The following is a 22252-nucleotide window of genomic DNA, read 5'->3' on the forward strand; positions in this document are numbered from 1 at the left end:
GTGTTGAAATATTGGCACATATTTAACCTTAACTCTAAAGTAGTCTGGTCAAATCTCATGAACTCCAAATAGGCTGGAATTACAACTCCTAATTGTATGCTGAGTTACAAACCCAACACAATGTAGTACTGATGGGGGTACTACATCAATCAAGGCTGATTTAAAGGCAGAAACTTGTGAGATGGTCTCCCCTCTTTCTGCTCAGGTAGCCTGAGAATGTGAGGAAATTGCTGGTGTGAATCCTCTCCATCTATACTGGACCTGTGGTTTTTACAGCACATTTTGAATATGGTAAATATTAACATCTCTTGTACAATGGGCTCCTTCTTTGTGGTGTCTAGTGTTTTGGATGCCTGGTCCTTTTTGCCGATTTGTGGGGGAAACTACAAAAACAGAAAGCCACTTCCTATCAAGTCATACTATCACTTTTGTATCTAGGAGTGAAATGCTTCAATTACGAAAGTGCTTTCCTTAACTTTAGCTGCCTTGTGATTGATTGTGATAGATGCAGATCTGCTGTGTTCTATTTATTAACAGTTCCAGTGTTACTTTAGGTATCCAATATACAGTGTGTATGTATATGTGTGCGTGTTTTCATAGATTTTCACGGGTGTAGGTATGCTGGTCTTGTTGCCAAGACAATCTCAATCTTAAAATGGGAAAAGACCCGATATATGCTTTTCTATTGCTATTAAAATGCAATTTCTTGAGTAAGCAAAATAGAGACTGTGTTCAGGAGTTATATAGTTATATCTGAATGTAGTATCCACTCTTACCTGAGAGTGAGTAATATTGAAGAATTGTGTGATTGAAACACACACATAGGACTGAAAGATTTTATGTATCACTCAGGTTGTATCCCATATTCCTACCTCCCCAGGAAAATTCCACAGAAGACAGTAGAGTTGTATATTTTATTACCTACACATAGGATTCTAGTGCTAATTGCTAAATTAAACAACTGGAAAAAGGGTTGTTAAGGTGAAAAGACAAGCTTTAAAAGTTGATTTAGCAGAAAACATTCCTTTTAAATGGCTGATTAAAAATAGGCATCCACTCTGGATGTGTTTTGTAGACCAAGAAGAAGATCCCACCTTCATCCTATTTATGTATTGGTTCCTTTGTTACATAGTTTTTTGTTAACTTTTGATGTTTATGGCCTTTTAATGTTTAAATGTTTAAATTGTTTTATATTACTGTTTTCCGATATTGTAAGTCACCCAGAGTTGTTTTAAGAGTGAGATGGGAGGCATATATTTAATAAATAAATATCTATGAAACACAAACCAGCTGGCATGCTGAAGAATTGGCATGACTTTCATGAAGAAAAGTCAATCTTGTTATCTGAATTTTCTTTGGTGAGATGATCTACCTATTGATCTACCCGGTAATTGGGCTTTTAAAAATATTTTGCATTGTTTCTCACTGAAAGTCTAAGATAGTGGAAATATGAAGAGCAACAAGAATTTACCGGCATTCATGAAGTAAATTATTGTCCAAAGGTCAAGCTGCTTTCTTCACCACATTATTCTTTTAAACATTACCTCGAGCTAATACCTGCATTTTTGTTTCCCTAACTGACTTTGATTTGTTTCAAAGAAACACTGTTGAGATACACCAGAATATAAGGGATGTGTTGTATGGTATAAAAAAAATAAGTGCATTTAAAGTTCAAAATTCTCCTGTTTGTAAAAATAAGAGTAGTGATAGGGCAGTGATGGCTAATATTTTCTGGACTGAGTGCCCAAAGCGCACGCCCAAACCACCACATGCACGCGCAGCCCCCCTGCATGGGCCCCACACATGCATGCGCAGCTCCACCCCCACATGTGCGGCAGAGCCCTGAAGACTAGCTGGCTGGCAGGAGGCATGCGTGCATGCGCGGCGGAGCTGAACTGGGGCAACGGCTCGCATGCCCATAGAGAGGGCGCTGCGTGCCACCTCTGGCACACATGCCATAGGTTCGCTATGGCTATAGGATTATGTTGCAGTAGCCTCTAGATCATAATGACCCTAAGATGCATAGTTAAAGGAATAGTTATATTCATTCAGATACACATTAAAATGCACATTCTAAATATATTGGATGCAGCATATATAAATAAACTCATTGCCAATTCTGCATAACTATCGGGAAGTACTTAAAACAGAGCCTCTCAGTGTTTTCTCTAACAGCTAAAATTGGCAGTGAATAATAAGCTACTGTACTGGTTTTAAAATTCTTCATGTTGATTATCAATCCTTGATAAATTTACAGGTGGACAGGGTGCCCTCTGGTGTTACTTTAAGGGTTGCATCCCACTTCAAATACCCTGGAGGAAGTCACTGGCCTTTTTCATACTATTGCAAAACCCATGGCATCAGCAGGAGCCAAGCTCAACTCCAAGATGTTACCTTTGTACTACACCTGGTTTGAATTGTGGAGTGCCAGTATGTTGTAGTGGTTATGGTGCTGGATTAGGATGAGGAAAATCCATGTTCTAGTCACATGGAAGCCAGTTTGTAACAAGCTAACTGAAAAATAACTGCACTGTGTGCGATTAGCTTTGCTATGAGAGCTTTGCTATTTCCCTGCCATTCAGGGGAGTGAGTCATCCATTGATTTGGGGTGACAAGGATATAAAAGATGTGTCTTTACCCAATTGAAGAACTGAAGCAAGAACAATGAAAAACATGAATCTTGTAACCAAGTGGGTCAAATCCTAGGGACAGCAACACTATGAATTATAATCATTATCCCATCAAATACATACTGACCAGGCAAATCTCAGAAGAGTAAAAGCATTAAGATAACTGTTGGATCAACCAAATGCCTATTTAAAGGCATTTTAATAGGCATTCACCATGCTTATTCTTCCAGTGGTCAGTCAGGGCTTCCAAATGCAATTTAAAGTACTGGTGGTCATTTGTAAGTCTCCATATGAATCAAGTTGTAGGCCTGCCTGCCTGCCTTCTGTTGTGTGTCTCTGTCCAGTGAAATCTAATAATCCTTTTTTTCAGTGAAATGGATAGCATATGAATTTAATAAATAATAAACAGAATTGGCATACTTTGAATCCTACTAAGCAGGGTCATCTTGTAGAGCCTAAGAAATCCATAGAACTCTGACCCTGCCTTGAAAATGTGGCTCTTTCCATGAGTACTGCACTAGGACACTATGCACACCTGCCACTGAGAGTGAATTCTACTAATTTGAATTGTTTCTTTTCCCTGGATGGTTGTTTTATTCCTCTCGTTACACCGCTTTTACTGGGTGTCCAGAATCATGCACAAGTAGGGGACTATAAACATTGCATTCATAAATAAGCATATTCCATTTTCCCTCACACATGGCAACCAGCACTGGAACGTCATTGCATCAATAAACTGACATCTAGCAGTACACTTTAATCCAATCTGCACAGACTGGGCCAAGATTGTTTCCCAGTGTCTGTATTTGTCAGCATTCCAAATAGCATCCAAAATTAAATCAGAGTCCAAGGCAAAGTATTGCTCAAAGTTTCAATTTATTAAGAGAGCCATGTTGGCACATCTGGGAAAACCCGAATCTGAAGCTCCTCGGTTTTCCCCAACCAAGTTAAAGTTCATGATCTTGCCCCCACACCCACAAATTCATCACATGGTCCAATCTTCCACTGCCATGCTGGCAGTTCCACCCATCCAGTTCCGGTCAGGTGCAGAGGTGCCAAGACAAAGGATGACCTTGGCATTCTAGAAAGGAATTTTATTTTGGCTACATAGCATTTTGCTCCGTACTATCCCCCCTCCATAGAAACAGCATAGTAGAATCATAGAAAGTGTGGCAGGCCAAAGATCTAAAAGGAAAATGGCTGCAGGCCTGACAATATTGCTATGTTGGGTTTGCAGAACATTTCACAGATCAATTTGTATTTGCCCAGATCTTACCCCCAGCTTAGTAGTATCAAATGAAATTACTTGGGCCAACTTCCTACAAGCCTACGTGGAATTCTGATCTTGTGGAGTGTTAAGAAAGTGGTGTGATTAACAGAATATGGTCTTCTACATCTGGTCTTAATCTATGCCATTCGTTGGCTCCTTAGGGCAGACAAATGAGTAAATGGCAGGACTTGAAGCAATCAACATCCTCCTTCAACTTTAGAGGTGGTGTTAGAGATTGTGCGGCTGCAGTTCCAATGGGCCTTGGAAAAGTTACATTCTCTTGATTGTTTTCAATTAGAGTTCAGAACCAGTTATGGGAAAGAAACTATATTGGTTTTTCAATTACCTCTATCAGGACTTGGTCAGTGTTATTTTCTGGTTCTATTATATCCCTCAGCAACATCTGACACCAGCAATCAAGAGGTCAGGCTGGAATACATGTGAGGGTGAAGAGTTGAAAGCACTTTTCTGCATTAGAAATTGGAAGCGATTTAGCTCTTGGCCACTGATTTATGGGGCTCAGAGTTCTTCTCCCCCCTTTCCCTATCTTATTATCTACATTAAACCATTCAGGGGAGGGAGTCATCCATTGATTTGGGGTGACACGGATATAAAAGATGTGTCTTTACCCAATTGCTGACCCCCGTACTTTATTACTGCATTTCTACAATGCACTCTTCTTAGTCATGACTTTGAACACTATCAAAAAATTGTAACACCAATATTACAAGCACTGTTCTTGATTCAAATTAAAGAGGTTGCTAATGATCTAAAAAGCAATGCATAGTTTGGGTTTAGGTTGTGTAATGAACTATCTCTCCAAATAGAATCTGCTTCTGCTATTCAAGCAATCTAAGAAAAATGCTGTGAGTCCCCTCTTTCAAAAGTTAGAGGATAGGAACTTGGAAGCAGACGCTTATGGTAACTATTCCATCCCTGGAATTATCTCTCCCCCACCCTGAGATCCAGATGTCCCCAATCTTGATTATATTTAAAACCTCCACAAAGTTCTTTCAATGACTATTTGGAGAGTGAATAATAACTGCGTTTTAATTATTGATAAATTAAACAATACTTATTTAAAATTATTTCAATAAATTGCTTTAAATTGCAATGTGTTTACTGTTTTATATGTTCTTGTGGTAAACAAGTCACCTAAGGGTGTAATATTAAAAAAATGCAAAAATGAAGACAAACTGTTAAGTCATTAGACATTTTTCTTATTAAGGGTTTTGGGGAAAGAAAAACCTACACCCATAATGCAATGCACTCCGCCCTGGTGCCTCCCCCCCCGCAACCCGTTTTGGGCCTGGCAGGTCTCCCCGAAGCCTCCTGAAACCAAAAATGGGGTGCAGGGGAGCATGCCATACTCCCTGGCTCCTCCCACCCCCGTGTATGCATGTGCGATGCCTGCATGCACAGCAGAGACCCTAAACTTAGCTGGCCGGTGGGAGGTGCATGCGCCTGCACAGTGGAGCTGAGCTGGGCGGTGGCTCACATGCACAGAGAAGGCTCCGTGTGCCACCTGTGGCACGTGTGCTATATGTTCACCATCATGAACTTATATGATAGCTGTAGTTCTCAACAGTATCTTTCTAATCCTAATGCTTTCTTCACACTTGTTAATATTTCACTAAAACAATTTATATAGAGAGCAGTATGTTTTATTGGATTTTTCTCATAAAATGAAACTTCACACACTGTGAGGTTATATGCCACAACCTGTCTTTTGAGGACTCTGTTAGCCATACCATTACACTCAACTGAAATTGGTAGCCCACTGAGATTTTCATAACGTGGACTTTGATACATGCCTCTCTGAAGGCCACAATACTGATCAATGATCATCATACCCAAAATAAGAACAAAACCAAGGAGCAGTGGGCAGTAAGCTAATTTCATAATGTTCATTTAATAGTTGTACCACGCCAGAGTTTCAAAATGAAATGCCTAGCACCTCATTAAATAAACTGAAATTATAGTGTTTTTTTTACTAACTTTAAAAGGAAAACACTTTACAAAAGAAAATGATTTAAAAAAATCTACTCAATGCTTTAGAGAATGTACACTACGCAGAAAGAGGTATGTTGCTGTTTGCAAATATTCTCAATACTAAAAATATCTATATACATGGGTCTGATTCTTTGTTAAGAACTTCTCTGCTATTATTTGGCTTTAATCAGAAAAATGACCAAGGACAACAGATGATAAAGTTGCATTCTGCATGCAATTTGGATATTCATAGTAGGCCGAAATTCCAACACATCCTTTCATTTTAATGAATGATTATGCCTTTGTCCTAGTGTGGTTAGGTTCTTTTCAACTTCAATATGGCTCTTTGTTGATAAAATGTCACCAATTATTTTGCCCTTTTAAAGGAGTTGTCAATTATCTTCATAGTGGGACAATTTCAACTCCTCATGCATCAAGATGTTCTTTCATGCTTCACCCTGAGCTTGTATTTGGTGCTTTAAGGAGCAAGTTGACTGAATAAGCTGACAGACTTATTGGTCCTCATTTAACAGCTTTTTCACTAAAAAGTAGAGTTCAAGAAATCAAGAAGTTCTGCTCGGTTCCGATCTCGCTGAAAAAAAAGAGAGCAGTCATTAAAACCTAATTTTAAGTGATCGAAAATACATTTTGCAAATAATTTTCAAAGACTATTCCCAATAAATTGTACCCCCATTAACTATTTTCAAATTATTCTGCTGCCCAGTTATTCATAGGCACAAAGCTAAGTTTTAACTGCTGCATGTAAGGAATAAATTAAGCTAAGAAATTTTAATATTAGATACTATGACTTTGGGTAGGGTAGAAATGGCAAATGAGTATTCCTAAAATTGTATGCACTTACATAATGTTGCAGATTAAAAACTGGAAATGATATACAACCAGCATACATTTAATAAATGAACTCTGAGATAATATATTTTATCTCATCTCCTAACAAAGGAGGGAAACTGAATTTGTGCCAAGGACTAGTTTCTCTTATTCCACATACTTCTGTGGGCCATAGGGTATTTTCAACAGAGGGTGCTGCTTGACTCTTGAACAAGGACCTCCCTTCCCCCTTCCCCTAGGAAGGGGAATGACTATTCTCTAACTTTTCTTTTGCAAAAACACCTCCATTTCTGTCCTTCTGCACAGAATAATGACAAGAAATGCTACTCTGGAAGGCATGGAGTTCCTCTGGGGGAAGCTTCTATAGATGTGGAGACTCTAGAAAGAGTGCAGAGAAGAGCAACAAAGATGATTAGGGGACTGGAGACTAAAACATATGAAGAACGGTTGCAGGAACTGGGTATGTTTAGCTTAAGAGAAAGAAGGACTAGGGGAGACATGATAGCATTATTCCAATATCTCAGAGGTTGCCACAAAGAAGAGGGAGTCAAACTATTCTCCAAAGCACCTGAGGGTAGAACAAGAAGCAATGGGTGGAAACTAATCAAGGAGAGAAGCAACTTAGAACTGAGGAGAAATTTCCTGACAGTGAGAACAATTAATCAGTGGAACAGCTTGCCTCCAGAAGTTGTGAATGCCCCAACACTGGAAGTCTTTAAGAAGATGTTGGATAGCTATTTGTCTGAAACGGTATAGGGTTTCCTGCCTAGGCAGGGGGTTGGACTAGAAGACCTCCAAGGTCCCTTCCAACTCTACTATTGTATTGTATTGTATTGTATTGTATAGACACAATATAATGAGGTCTCCAGACAACCCTGGCAAAACTTCTGTAGCAGTGGTGGATACCATTCCAACCAGTATGGTTGGAACGGGCCCGGCGGCGTCCACATGGACGCGTGCAGCGCACACATGCGTCTTAGCGCCTCTGCGATGCTCCAGCTGCTCAGCGGAGCGTCACGCAGGCGCTGTATGCGCCATGCACGTAAGCGCCAAAGACTTAAAAGACCAGTAAGGAATTCGGGCGGGTGGGTGTGCCCTCCGGAGCACCATACCGGAACGGTATCCGGTGCTCCGGGCAGGCTCGGTACGCCCGTACCGCCTGCAACCCACCACTATTCTGTAGGTCTGTTCAGTTCTTTTCATGTGGAGTTTCAGCAGCAAGACAGTTAAAGTACCCTTTTCCTTGCCCCCTCTAGCTTCCTTCTAGTCACAAGCACTTATAGTTATATATGAGAGGGAGGAGCAACTGTGGGAACTGCATAGTTAAGAGTGTAAGAGATATTCTAAATAAACATTTCTTGCAATTTTTAATAATCTAAGGTAATAAAAATAGATATGACGGTTCAAGTCAAACAATTAAGAAAGGACATAGGGTTAATGTAGCTAAAGTTGACCAATTCCATGATACGACTGTGAGAAGACTGGTTTTCTCATTTCCGTTGTGTTCCTTTATTTTGTTCTAACAGGATATTTACAAATCACATTCCATATCTCACTGCTCATAAACAGATATTTCTGTAATAAGTAATGGACTTGTGTTGCTGCCTTTCCCAATATTTTTTGATTCAAATTTCAAATTTCAGTGAATTTGTAAACATTTTGTAAATGTATGTGTGTCTGAAGGTTAGAAATAGTTGTTTTAATTTACAAGGATATATATTCAAATGTATTAGACGCATTATAACAAACACATATAAGAAATTATCTATATTTCAGGATAATTACTGAACACCCTAAATGCTAATGGATTATAAATGCAGGTAACACCATTTTAAAACATTTTTAAGTGTTTCAAATTTTTAAACATTAAACATATTGATGTGAAATAGGTTTTTCATATTCAGAAATACCTCTTTATCCTTTTTACTCTTCTTTATTTTCATCTTTATTTTCTTTCCTGTGATCATACTGTACTTATGATTCTTCTTTTTATCTTTGAGATACTAAAACAATACAATATTGTGGTCTATAAATAAAATGTACATTTTAAATTATATCAGTAAGGACTTATAAACCATATTTCCCATTTTAGTGTCACAACAATCACAAGGAAGTGTGAATTTGTGCTGAATAAAACTTTATTAAAAGAACAAGAAACCAAAGCTACCCTATGTTCCCCAACGTAAGAATACTGTTCCCAAGGAAACAACTTAAAAAAGAGGAAAGAGAATTCCAACCCCCCACAGGAACAGGATCCTCCTGCTATTTTTGTTGTTTAGTTGCTTGACCCTAGGCAAATTTCAAATAAATTTGAGAAATGGAAATTAAGCAGTAAGGATGGACTCTCTCTCATCTATGTCTATCATCTATATCTGTCTGTCTGTCTCTCTCACATCTCTCTCCTTCACTCTCTCTCTCTATATATTTAATTTGTATCTCTCTCTCTATTCTATAATCTCTCTATCTATATTTATCTTGTTAGCTAAAGTAATGGTATTTATAGGACCATGACTTTTCTTGAAAGAATGAAACTGTAACAAAAAGCCACGATTTTACTAAAAAGTAATTTTAGCTTTTCCCCTCTATTTTCTTTGGGTTGGATAAAGCCAAGAGTCCCAACCTACATGTTCACTAAGTAGACATGGATGTCCTATTAGCCTCATATACTGAAACACACAGTGCTAGCAAATATTGCCACCATTAAGAAAGCCTTCTGGCATGTAAATTAATCCAATAAAAATAATGATTTCTGCTCACGAATAATTAAGTTGTTTGGTAGACTAATTCTATCTGAACACAGAAAAACTGCCTTAGGCAAAGCAATGATGGCTCCCAACAGCAGGAAAAAGAAAAATGAGATATCACGCATGAATTTTAAGTAGGTGTGGGACAGGAATGGGACCTGACAGGAGAAAGAGCAGCGTTTTAACTCTCTCTCTCTCTCTTTTGCATCACTAGAAAAAAAAGAGAAGATCTTGAACTTTTACTAACTTCGATTGATGTAAGTCCCCAAGTCTGACCTGGTTAGTTCTTGGTGGGTAAAACGAGGAAACACCAGGGTTACAGCCTGGACAAATATTTGTATGTATGACAAAATGTATGAAATTCGTTGGTGCAAAAATTATGATATTAATAAATAGGTCAAAAGAAATAATGGTAAATTACTTCAATATTGTTGCCAAAACAACAACAACACATGGATATACCTATGAGGTTATCAGGGTTAAGTTTGATGCAAAGAGAACTACTTATATTCCATTGCTGGTTTTAATTTCCCGTACACACTTTTGGACAAAACACAAGGGTTGACAAGGATAATCTTGAGCCTTTTCATTCTTCACCTTTTTGCTTCCCCAAGTTTCATTATAACAGAGGCAAACGTTTCAAAGATGAATATTTAATATTTCCAGAGGATTTTAGAAGGTTATTCTATCATCAGATCTCTTGCTCCAAAAGCAGATTTCTCGCCTTCCTCAAAAAGAGCTAATTTGATCTATAACTTAGATGGTCGTGCTCTCTCAGTGATCACAGAATTGGAACTTTCCAAAACGATGTTCGAATGATAGAAAAAAACCAGGGGATTTAAGATAGAGATAGGAAACTTGGCATCTCCTCAATTTGTTAATTTTACTCCCATTGTCTAAATACCAAGCACTGAAGTACTTTTATAGTATATATATTTAATTAGCCATAACTCATTTCCATAGTCTAGATAGAATTATTAAGTTAACTTTCACTGGAATAAAAATTAAAATCATTAGCTCAAAGCTAATATCAAGTGACATTATACTCTTGCGTTCCTGGTGTTAATCTGGTTTATTTCTGACATTCTGGTGGTATGTTTAGTGTGTCAATTTTAGATTTACAAAATCGGGTTGAAATGTCTACTTTAAAAGTTCACTGAAGGACTTTGCGTCAATCATTACCAATTGTCTAACTTCCTAAACTGCTAATTAGTTTTGAAAGCTAAAGGGGGATGTGTTGGAGATTCAAATATGCCATTTTTGATTACTTGGACAAATATGCCAGAAAAGAAAATATAAGGAAACAAAAGAAGAAAAGATAACCATGAAGTAGCATAATAGTAAGATACAATCTGAAAATTACAGAAAAGAGTTAATCGAAGTCATTCCATTAACTTTCCACTGACTGTCTAATTCTGAGAAGAGGAAAAACACACTTTGCATTAAGTTTTTGCACTTACTTTAGAAAGCTGTACAGGACTTGATTTCTCTTTCTTTCTTTTCTTTTCTTTCTTTTTTTTCATCTTCTCTTTTTTTCCTTTCTGATAAAAAAAGAGATACCTGAAAATTTGATTATGTGTCATCAAATCATTTTATTACTCTTTGCAACCACAATATATATTTTTCCCCTTGACAAACTGTCCCTAATCTGATCCTTCAGCTCTTCAAACATGCATCCCTTGTCACTCAACTGAGTCCATCCACCTTACTGCTGGTGGCACTCCTCTCTTTCCTTCGACTTTTCCCAGCATCAGTCTTCTCCAGAGAAATAGGTCTCTGCATACTGTCTGACATAGGATAATCTGAGCCTGTTCATCTGGGCCTTGAGTGGGAACTCTGGGTTGATTTCTTCAATCATCCATTTGCTTTCTTGGTTGTCCATAATATTCTCAGTAGTCTTCTCAAACACTAGCACTAAGACTCTTCGAATTCTGCTTCTTCAAAGTCCAACTTCTACTTCCATAGAGAATATCATTGCTTATCCGTCTGGTTTTCTTGGTTAAAAATACAGGAGTGGTTTTCCACTGCCTTCTCCTATGCTGTATGAGTTGATTTCTTTTCTATTGTCATGAAAGTGATAATGTGCCTCTAGCATTTTTTTTTAGATTGCTGCTCCTCAATATAGGTGCTTGCTTCTTTACCTGGGCAGCCTTTCAGGCTTTGAGTGACTCTACTGTGCTCCAGGCAGAAGCTCCCAATGTTTGTGGCTCAACCCTCAGGAATACCCCCTGCCGTTATGAAGTAGCACATCAGGAGTTGGGTGGGGAGGAATCTGACAATTACTCTGGCCCAAAATCTAGGTGCCTATCACCATCTTGCATCAATTTAGATTTTTTCCTCAATTAAAGAAAAAAAAGGCCACTTCCGGTTCCGGCTACTGATCACAACGGGCAGGCTCTGCTCGCCCCGCGCTCTTCTGGTGGGCTGCCCATTATTTGGGGGGCACAGGACGCCCTGGAGGGGCTCCTGCCGAAGGGGTGGCGTAGTGGGGGATCCCCTGAGACGGCGGCGGCCGGGGGGGCTCCCCGCATCGCCCTAGGCACCGGGAGGCATGATGGGGAGGCGCTGCAGCGTCTTCGTGAGGAGGCAGCTGGAAGAACACACGATCTGAAGGACGCAGTTGCTGTGGGGTGAGGTGGAAACTTCCCCCCGTTCCCTTGTTTGCTCGAAAAAGGGAAAAAAACCTGCCAGCTGCTTTTAGAGTCATTTTCAACGTGGATTGGAGAAGCGTGACTGGAGGGAGGGGGATTCCCCCCCTCAGACAGGCGGCTATAAACGGTTTCCTCTCTGCTCTAGAGGAGGAGGAAGGGGGAGAGCCAAGTAATGAATTCACGCTCATAACAAAGGCGGTTTTTGGATTGTAAACCTATAAATGAGATGATGATCTGAAAACTTTGGAAACTTTAAAAACCTTTTGTTATGCCTTTCAACCCCGAAGCTGGCAGGGCAAGATGGCACACTTCCATCGTCCTCACAGACATTGAAACTTGACCCCACCCATAGAACTTCAGGCATCTTGCTTTTGTCTCCGTGACACTCAGATAAATCTCTTGTTATTGAACTCCGCTTGGAACAAAGGATTTTTACTCTACTGCCAGAAGCTATAATTAGAGAGAGCTCCCTTCTGCTTGGACTCCTTGCCTCCTAATCTCTCTTGGCGGTTTTCCTCTCCAATTGTTTCCTCTCTGTATTGACTTTGTACTTTTCCTGCTCATCATAATGCCACCTAAAAGACCACCCCCGGGGAAGCCAGGCTTTGCTATCTCCGCACCGACATCTACAGTATCCAGTCCCAGTGCACAACAGACTTTTACCTCCATGTTGCAGCCTAAACCTTCTGAGATGGATTTTCAACAGATGTTCCAACAAATTTTAAAGGGACAGGAGGACATAAAAAGTCAACTAAAGGAGATGAAAGAGCAGCTTAAAGAGAACCAAGACCAGACGAGTAAAAATGTACAGAGATTGGACTTTTTGGAGGAGGGGACGGCTGAGATGAGGAGGGAGGTGAAAGGGGTGCAGAAGGGGTACCAAGAGCTTGAGACCCACCAGATGAAAACGGAATTTGAAAGAATGTCCTTTTTCCTTAAGTTTCAAAATGTGGTAGAGGCGGATGATGAAAATTTAAGGGACATCATGACAAATCTTTTGGCTGAATATATTCAAAAAGATAAACAACAGATGGGGTGGGACTTGGACCTGGTCTATAGAGTAAACTCAGCATACGCTAGAACACACATGTTCCAAGGGAGGTACACATTAAATTTCTTACAAAGACTACAAGAGATGAGATTCTGAGTGCACAAAGGGGGCAAGCTTTGAAATATCAAGATAGAGAAATAACCATTCTGAAACAGATCCCTAAGAAAGTGAGAGAGAAAAGAAAAAACTATTCGCAATTAGCGAAGACGTTATACCAGAAGGGGGTGTTTTTCAGATGGCTGATGCCTGAAGGCATGTTAATATTCTGGGAGGATACAAGAGTTAGAATCAACACAACCATAGAGGCTCAGGCCTTTATGGAAAAAAATAAAGCACTCCTAGATAAACTTGATGACTCCACACCAGATTTACAAGACACGGGAGGGGCCGGAGCCCTGCTGGCGGGGGGAGAAGGGGCAATACCAAGAAAACTCAGATCACAAAAATGAACAAGAAAATCTGCTTGATACAAATTGATTGAAATTATTATCTGAACTTATATGCTGACAAAATATTATTATGTAGTGTTAAACTTATCTATGTATAAATGGAAAATATGAGCACGGGGGGAGGGGACACCTCCTACATGCTGTAACTGCCAAAATTTGTAATCTATTCCACCACCCCTTACCTTTTTATTTTTTAAAAAAAACCAATAAAACTTTGTTTAAAAAAAAAGAAAAGAAAAAAAGGCAACTTGACTATGAGAATAATATTGTTAATATAAAGTTTATATTAGAAAGGGACCATGGAAAATTCAAACATATTCACATAAGTTCTAGAGTTATTCTATAAATTAATAAATCAATGTTCTCATCCTATCAAGGTATGGCGGTTAAAATGAAGGACAGATCCCAGGGAGATTCAAATTGACACTCTTCCTCCAAGCTTAAATTAAAGCTCTCTTCCATTCTTCCCAGTCTTTGCAAGGCACATGCCTTCCTGTAGATGGTTCACCTTTCATGATGACAATGTTCTTCAAGCCAGCAGTTCATCTCTAGAATCTTTCATTCCTTCTTTAGGCTAAAACCTTTAGTTGAATTATTGATGGAAACATCATCTTTACTCCAAATGGTTTTGCTTTCCTGCCTAGTTTCTTGTAGTCCCTTGATATTTGTCCCAGGCTCCTTCTGGCATTGAGATTTGTTCCAAAATGAGAAAGAACAAAGGGTAAGTGGCTTTGAGCCAGTCAGCCCAACCTGCTTCACAGGATTGTTGTTATGGAAAAAAAATAGAAGAGAACAATATGCCTGTTACCCTTACCTTCTGAACAAAAATAATATAAATTTAACAAAAAAAATGAACTGCGGGAATGGGGTTCTTAAATCTCTGAGTCTATAAGAAATAATATGATACGTTTGTTGCTCAACATCTTCCCAGACAAACTCTTTTAACTGTGACCTAAGGATTAAATATGATATTCATAACTTATGGAGCTTCCTTTGTCTCTCATGATGCATTGTATCAAGAAACTCTTTTCTAGAGGCATTGCCAATTACACGGTCAATGCTGGATGCTTATTACAAAAGGCACGCAACTCATATATGTGAATACTTCAATCAACGTAATTGGAATACTGACTGAATACGGAGATACTGTTTCCATATGTACTTATGCAAGTACATCACTGAGTCAATTGAAAATCAAATAACCATTATAAGACCAATAGCTATAGCAGTAGCAATAGCACTTAGACTTATGTACCGCTTTATAGTGCTTTTAATGCACTCTCTAAGCATACTGTCCCCAACAATCTGGATCCTCATTTTACCGACCTTGGAAGGATGGAAGGCTGAGTCAATCTTGAACCAGTCTGGCTTGAACTCCTGGCAGTGGACAGTGTTAGCCTGCAAATAATGCATTCTAACCACTGTGCCACCAGGGTTCAAAGTAACCAAAGTGATAATCACAGCTATTGGGGGAAAACTGTGTGTGAGAGAGAAATAAGCCTGCCCCATTCATGTTGCCAATATCTGTTAAGGGACAGTTGCTCCAAAGCAGCATGATTAATACTTGAGTGCAAAAGTAGAAACGATAATTTTGATATAATTAATAGGGACGTAACAGCCTTTCCTTTATGTGAATCATGTATACATGACAGTACTTGTTCATTTCACTGCTGCATTTTTTACTTAATACTTTTAGTAATTTTAGTTTTACCTTTTTGTTGTGTTTTTCCTTTTTCCTCTTCTTAGCTTTTACTTTTGAAGAATCTAAGCATTAAAATTTAACAAATGCATATTAAGACTCGAACAACATAAAATAGATTTTTGTCACTAAAATTGAGATTCAAAATTTCCAGGAATTTTATTATTTGGGTATTAAGACATAGGTACTTGCGCCAGGAGTGGGGAGATCCCGATTCAAATCCTTACTCTAGTTAGTATAGAAACTTAATTGCTGAAATTTAGCCAGCCATTATTTTTAAGTTTACCCTACCTCATAGATTTCTTCTTATGGTAAAGAATTATTGAAGGAAGTATTATGCACATTGCCCCAAACTCCTGAAGGGGAGACATGATGTAAATTAAAATAACAACAATTTTAGTATATTCTGTGATATGTGAAGGAGTGGGCTACATATACAGATATTTCCCAACTCTGTCATTCCAACCAGCTAAAGGATGACACATTACTATGAAATTCACTCTCATAATAATTTGTGGAAACTGTTTCACCCAATTAAAAGTAATTACTATCTTAGGGTAATGGATTGGATTATTGGTCCCCAAGGGTATAATCTTGGAAAATGCTGCTTATGTCACTGATGGTTAGGTCAGAGTTCTCCGACCTTTCTGGGTTGATGAGCCCAGAGCAGGGAGAGGAGGAAAGAAGGGATGATTTTGTGGGAGGGGCAAGTGCATGCACACGAGTGCCCATGACGTTCATGGCAATGCTCACGCAAGTGGGACCACAAGCACTTATGAGGCTTGTGCGAGGGTTCATGAGTGTCTGGGATGATGCTCACGCAAGTGGGGCCATGTCTTCATGCGGCCCGGTGGCGATTATCCAACGGCCTGGGTAGTGGGCTGTGAACCACAGGCTGGGGACCCCTGGGTTAGGTGATATTTCCCCCTAAAGTCCATTTGAAATGAATGGTCACTGTTAGCTGCAATGCCAGATGAATTATATAAACCTACATTACTTAATTTTCTTTTTTTTAATATATAAAGTTTTTATTTTTAGACATAGACAAACAAAACATAAAACAAAACATAAAACCATCTTTCATTACATACAGTGTGTCGATTGGTTACAAGGTTTTTGTGCATTGTTTCCATAGTCATCACTTGCAATTTATATGAATCACATAATATCAAATCAAATATGTTTGTATACATTATTATCATTATACCTCATTTGTTTGACTATCACTATTATTCCTTCATTTTAAATGAGATATACTAAACATTTATATTATAACAATTCATTACATCATCTTCAATCTAACCAATAATAATATATCTTTATGTTACATTCAGTACCATTCCATTATTCTTGTATTAATAACATTCTCTAATATCTTTCATTTCCATGTTTTTTTTAATCTAACCATTGATAAAACAAATCCCTTATCTTATAAAATTGTTTATCTTCTTGTTCTCTAATTTCAAATGTCAATTTACTCATGTCAGCACATTCCATTATTTTATTAATAACTTCTTCCTGCATTGGCATTTTCTCATTTTTTTCCAACCATGTATGGGTTTTAGTTTTCACTTACAATTTACATAGAATCTCATATCATCAATCTAATACATATGTATAAAAATATTATTATTATTAAACATTTATTTGACTATAACTATTATTACTTCCTTTTATGTGAAATCTAAATTTAGAATAAAATTATATTATGGCATTTCATTACATCATCCTAAAACCATCCAGTAATATTGCCTCTTTATATTGTATACTACATGAAATTGTTTATCTTTGTTACAAAACTTTTGTGCGTCCTCCCCATAGTCCTCACTTACAATTTATATAAAATTTTATATTATCAATCTAGTATATATATATATATATATATATATATATATATATATATGTATGTATGTATGTATGTATGTATGTATGTATGTATGTATGTGTGTGTGTATATATATATATATATATATATATATATATATATATATATATATATATATATATATATATATATATATATATATATATATATATATATATATATATATATATATATATATATATATATATATATATATATATATATATATATATATATGTTGTATTTGTGCTGATAAATAAATAAAGGGAGACTAGTATAGATATATTTCAAGCTATTTAGCTCTCATCAGCTAGCATACCCTTACTGGGATTAGAACCTGGGCTGTATTACATATTAGGCAGATGTATTAGCCACTAAGCCACAGGCTCTCCTCCTTATCAGCTGAGCCAGGGAAATAGGTATGTATTTGTGTTACAACCCCTGGTATGCCCAAATATGGGAGGTAGCTCACTACTCCCCCTTTCTGTCCTTCGGCTAATTACAGAAGACCATCCAGGCAGAAAACCTTATTTTTATTTTTTTAATGTTGCCTTTGTTATGTTTGTGTCGTATTTGTGCTGATAAATAAATAAAGGGAGACTAGTATAGATCTATTTCAAGCTATTTAGCTCTCATCAGCTAGCCATACCCTTACTGGGATTTGAACCTTTCATCATTTTTTCTGTTCTTTGTTCAATATTTTCCATTCTCTTTCCAATGCTCTCTGTTCTTTACTTGTATTTTTTGAATTTCTTGCATTATCATCTGTAATGTCACTTCCTTTTCTTTTCCGTGCTGCAACATTCCTCCAGATAGTAAACACTGCCACTATATAGAATAAAGCTTTTTTATTAAGTTCCAAACAAATTCACTGCAATTTTCTCTCTTTCAAGTCAAGGCTTTCTTTTCACTCCAGTCCAGCTACTGATAGTACCCCAGAGGAGCACCTATATAAACAATCCGTGCTCCTCTCGCTATCATTTTCAATAAACAAACTCAAAGTCCTTGAAATGTAGATTAAATGTTCAAAGAAAGAAAAGAAAAGAAATGTTTCCAAGTCTCCAAGCGGCAGTGTTATTTCTTTTCTTCTACTTTTACTCCCCTCTTTATATTCCAGGTTTAAGGAGAAAAAGAAGAGTTCTTAAAGAGAAAATGCAATAGAGCATTGAAAAAAGAAAAAGAAAAAAAGTCTTAATCTATAGGTATTAAAAAAGGAAAAATAGAAGAAGAAGAAAAAAAAAACAGTCCGGTTTAAAAAGTAAGAAGCGTTTGTAAGAATTCCATCAATAAAAGGATTAAAAAGAAAAAAAAAATAACACACTAAGTTTGACTCAGGCCTTATCTCGCCGCTTAACCTCTTCTGTCTTCAATTTTAACTTTAGTTTTGATCTTTTTGGGTGTTCTCTTCTCTAATAATAAAATTTATCTCACCAATTCGACACACTTTCTCTCCCGTTTTGCTTCCGTTCTGGAGCTGTCCCAACTTTCAGCAGCTTCAATGGCTGCTTCTCTGTGGCCGGAAAAAAGGCCTTCTCCTGGATCTACCGGGGACTTTGCGATGTCCCTGGGATCGGCAGGATGTGCCCTTCTCTATCACCGTCTCTACGGGACGGTTTAGGTCCAAAAGGACTGTCCAGCGGCAGAGATATCGACGGCGATCCTGGAGCTCCAAGATCGCACGTCGTATCGTCACAACGTCAGCCCTGTCTCCCCACATTACTTGATTTTCTGTATAGTACTTACCAGTACACTTCAATATATTGGCATTATTTCATTGAAACAAATATATATATATATATATATATATATATATATATATATATATATATATATATATATATATATATATATATATATATATATATATATATATATATATATATATATATATATATATATATATATATATATATATATATATATATATATATATATATATATATATATATATATATATATATATATATATATATATATATATATATATATATATATATATATATATATATATATATATATATATATATATATATATATATATATATATATATATATATATATATATATATATATATATATATATATATATATATATATATATATATATATATATATATATATATATATATATATATATATATATATATATATAATTTTTAATGACTAAGTCAATGGTCATTAAGCGAAATATGACAACTACATGGCTAAGAAACAGCAATTCTGACAATCCCAGTTGGTCTCATTGAGTGAATCCCATATGGTCATTAGGCAAGGGCCCACCGAACCATTATTGGAAGAAAGTAAATAACTACTGCAACGCCGTTCACCCACCTATCTTCCCCCAAGCTTTTCCCTTTTGGTTGCCTGCCTTTGTGTTGCTGTGTTGCCTGCTGTTGTGATTGCCACACTGTTTAGCACTACCAGCTGGGTCTTCCTTTCTGCTGCCTTCTTTCACATGCTTGCTTGTCCTTTTTTTCCTTTGCTGGCTTTGTGTGTTAGCCAGAACCTTCTTTCATGCTCACTTTCTTTTGCACTAGCAGAAGATCCCAGCACTTAGTAGTGTACTATGCACCCCACCCCCCGAGAGTAGGTCTCATCTAGAACTCTGTAGGATATTTTCACAATGTCTACTCTGTGCGTAGCCAAGGTGGTGAACCCAGCAGAGGAGTGGCAAGCAAGGATGACAGTCAGTTAGAGTTGTGTTCATGTGTGGCAACAGCAGAATGGGTGACCATAAATGCAAGTGGGCCTAAATGTTATTCAAGTATGGCTGTGGGGGGCGCAGCGGTAGCCAGGGCTTTGAAGAACAGTCAGAAGTTCATGTTTTTAGTATCATCGTAACTTCCATCAGTGGTTAAATGAATGGACGTTTCTGGAGGACCACCTATATTTACTCCTGCTAGGTCAATAACTGTTATTGGCTATATAACATCTAAAGGCAGCATCTACAAAATGAATTTCATAACTGTAACAAAATATTCTTACCTCTGCTACTTGAACTGCTTCTGCTTTGTGAGGCAGAAGACCTGGAAGAAGACCTTGAAGACGAGGATGTAGAAGAATTAGAAGATGTAGAGGAAGAGATGGAGGATGATCTGCTTCTGCTTCGCTTCCGTTTCCTTTTACTTTCCTCTAAGGAAACAAAAAGGACAGAAAGAGTGAGTAGGGTTTCCCTTTTCATATGTTGAGTAGCATTAGTGTTAGATTCTCCTTTAAATGGTTGTCAGCTATCTTTAGTATTGAGTGACTGAAACATACATTAAGTAATAGTTAAATAAAAAATAAGCAAATAAATATATGCCTTTTTCCCATCTAGAATGCAAACACAGAATGATTGATATACAATATATCTAGATCTCATTTTTTTTTAAAAAGTGTTATTATACTTTAATCACTCATTAATTATAGGCAACCCATGGTGCATTAAAACTTTAAAACAAATCAAAGCAAAACAGTAACGCCAATGTTAAAAGCAATATTACTACCTTATCTGAACCAGACCAAGTTAGCTTCAGCAAGACAAGTACTTCCACACAATAATTGTCTGGGAAACATCAATATTACTTCATCTTACAAAGTTTTATATTTAAAATAAATTAAGCTTATTTTGGAATATCAGAGGTTTGAAAATAGAAAATTGGAAAAATATCAATTTTGGTATTTTTTTTTAAAAAAATGACTAAAGGTTCTATCTGTAGTGTTTAGCTTGTACCAGAATCAAAAGTCTAATATATTTATTGACACTACTATTACAGGGCCAATAATCATTCTTACCTCTGACTTTTGTTTTCTCTTGTGATGTTGCACACCGCATCTCATCTATTGCTTCATGGTGGTCATCCATATCTGTGAGACATTATATAAATCATATAATCAAAGAGTTGTAAACATTATTTTTCTTAAAGAAATGTAAATGACCTGTTAACTTTCACTGCCTATTTCTAATACCAATACCAATACACTCTGTTACTGAATTATGATCTGCAGAACTTCCTTAAAGGAATTTCAACATAACACTTGTAGGAAGCATTAAATTATTATGTAACAGCACTAATTATTCTAACAGACCATCCATGCACTTGCTTGTGGTCCTAACTCCACGCTGCTTTAAATTTATGACTATCTTTACAGTAAATCAGAAGCTAACCAATTACATTTTAGGCATACACAATTTGATTAATTTACAATTTTGTGTGTCATGAAAACTCAAAAAATTGGGTTAATACAGTTACCCAGTTACACATATGCACATGTAATATAATTCTTCAAAGTGATAATCAACTTTATAGGTTTCTTTATAGGATAAATCTGCTATCATAATAAAATATGCAATTTAAGAAGGCTTCTGAAAAGTGGCTTTTCAGAAAAAAAAGTCCCTTTCGGGAGAGGGGGCGGTATATAAACGCTAATAATAAATAAATAAATAAATAATATAAGGTGATTTGGCATGAATCTTCAATAGTTTATAAAAATTCACAGTAGCACAAATTAAATAGCCCTTAATATATACTGTACTTCAGTCCCAATTTTTTGTTATACTGTAATTTGTTATGTTCACAAAACAAAAGTGGCTGAAGTTACATGAGATCAAACCATAACTTTATTTATTTATAAATTAGATTAATAAAATAAAACTAATCAATCACATTAATGAATTGAGTTCCGGGAACTTATTTTGAATCGTAATTTCAAGTACCTCCAATAGCGATATTAATCTACCATAGCAAATCAAAACAGAAGTATCAAGAACCCTAAGCTTATTCCTTAAGACATAAGGGTCCACAGATATAAAGGCTCCATTCATAAAGTGTTGCCTTTAGTCTTATTTGACAAATTAATTAATTAATCAATCAATACATATGCTACAAAATATGAACATTTTGTATTACATTTTATGAAGAATCACCTATAGAAATGTCCAGTTAAACATTAAATAAGATAAAGACCCATTATACAAAAATTACGATTTTGTCAGATTGATGATTGAAATTAGAAAATTCATTAAGTAATAAATCAATCAATTTTAGTTGAACAGCGTAGAAACCCAGTCTGT

The 22252-nt window shown here is 36.7% G+C and overlaps 1 protein-coding gene across 2 annotated transcripts; it reads right to left on the reverse strand.

The window, feature by feature from the left end:
* Nucleotides 1–5542: 5542 nt before the first annotated feature.
* LOC309386635 (uncharacterized protein) lies at nt 5543–21126 on the reverse strand. 2 transcript variants are annotated; one of them, XM_081942258.1, is made up of 6 exons: nt 20974–21123; nt 20185–20331; nt 15348–15400; nt 10946–11026; nt 8652–8744; nt 5543–6484 (listed from the first exon to the last, which is right to left on the reverse strand). In XM_081942258.1, exons 1-6 carry the CDS (start codon nt 21041–21043, stop codon nt 6434–6436), a joined length of 495 nt encoding a protein of 164 aa, XP_081798384.1. In that variant the 5' UTR covers nt 21044–21123; the 3' UTR covers nt 5543–6433. The 2 variants fall into 2 exon arrangements, with proteins under 2 accessions (XP_081798384.1, XP_081798385.1); XM_081942259.1 differs by lacking the exon at nt 5543–6484 and having other exon boundaries at nt 8671–8767; nt 20974–21126.
* Nucleotides 21127–22252: the final 1126 nt, after the last annotated feature.

This window comes from Natrix helvetica (genome assembly GCF_964273705.1).
Source record: "Natrix helvetica genome assembly, chromosome: 2".
In the NCBI taxonomy this organism is placed as follows: Eukaryota; Metazoa; Chordata; class Lepidosauria; order Squamata; family Natricidae; genus Natrix; species Natrix helvetica.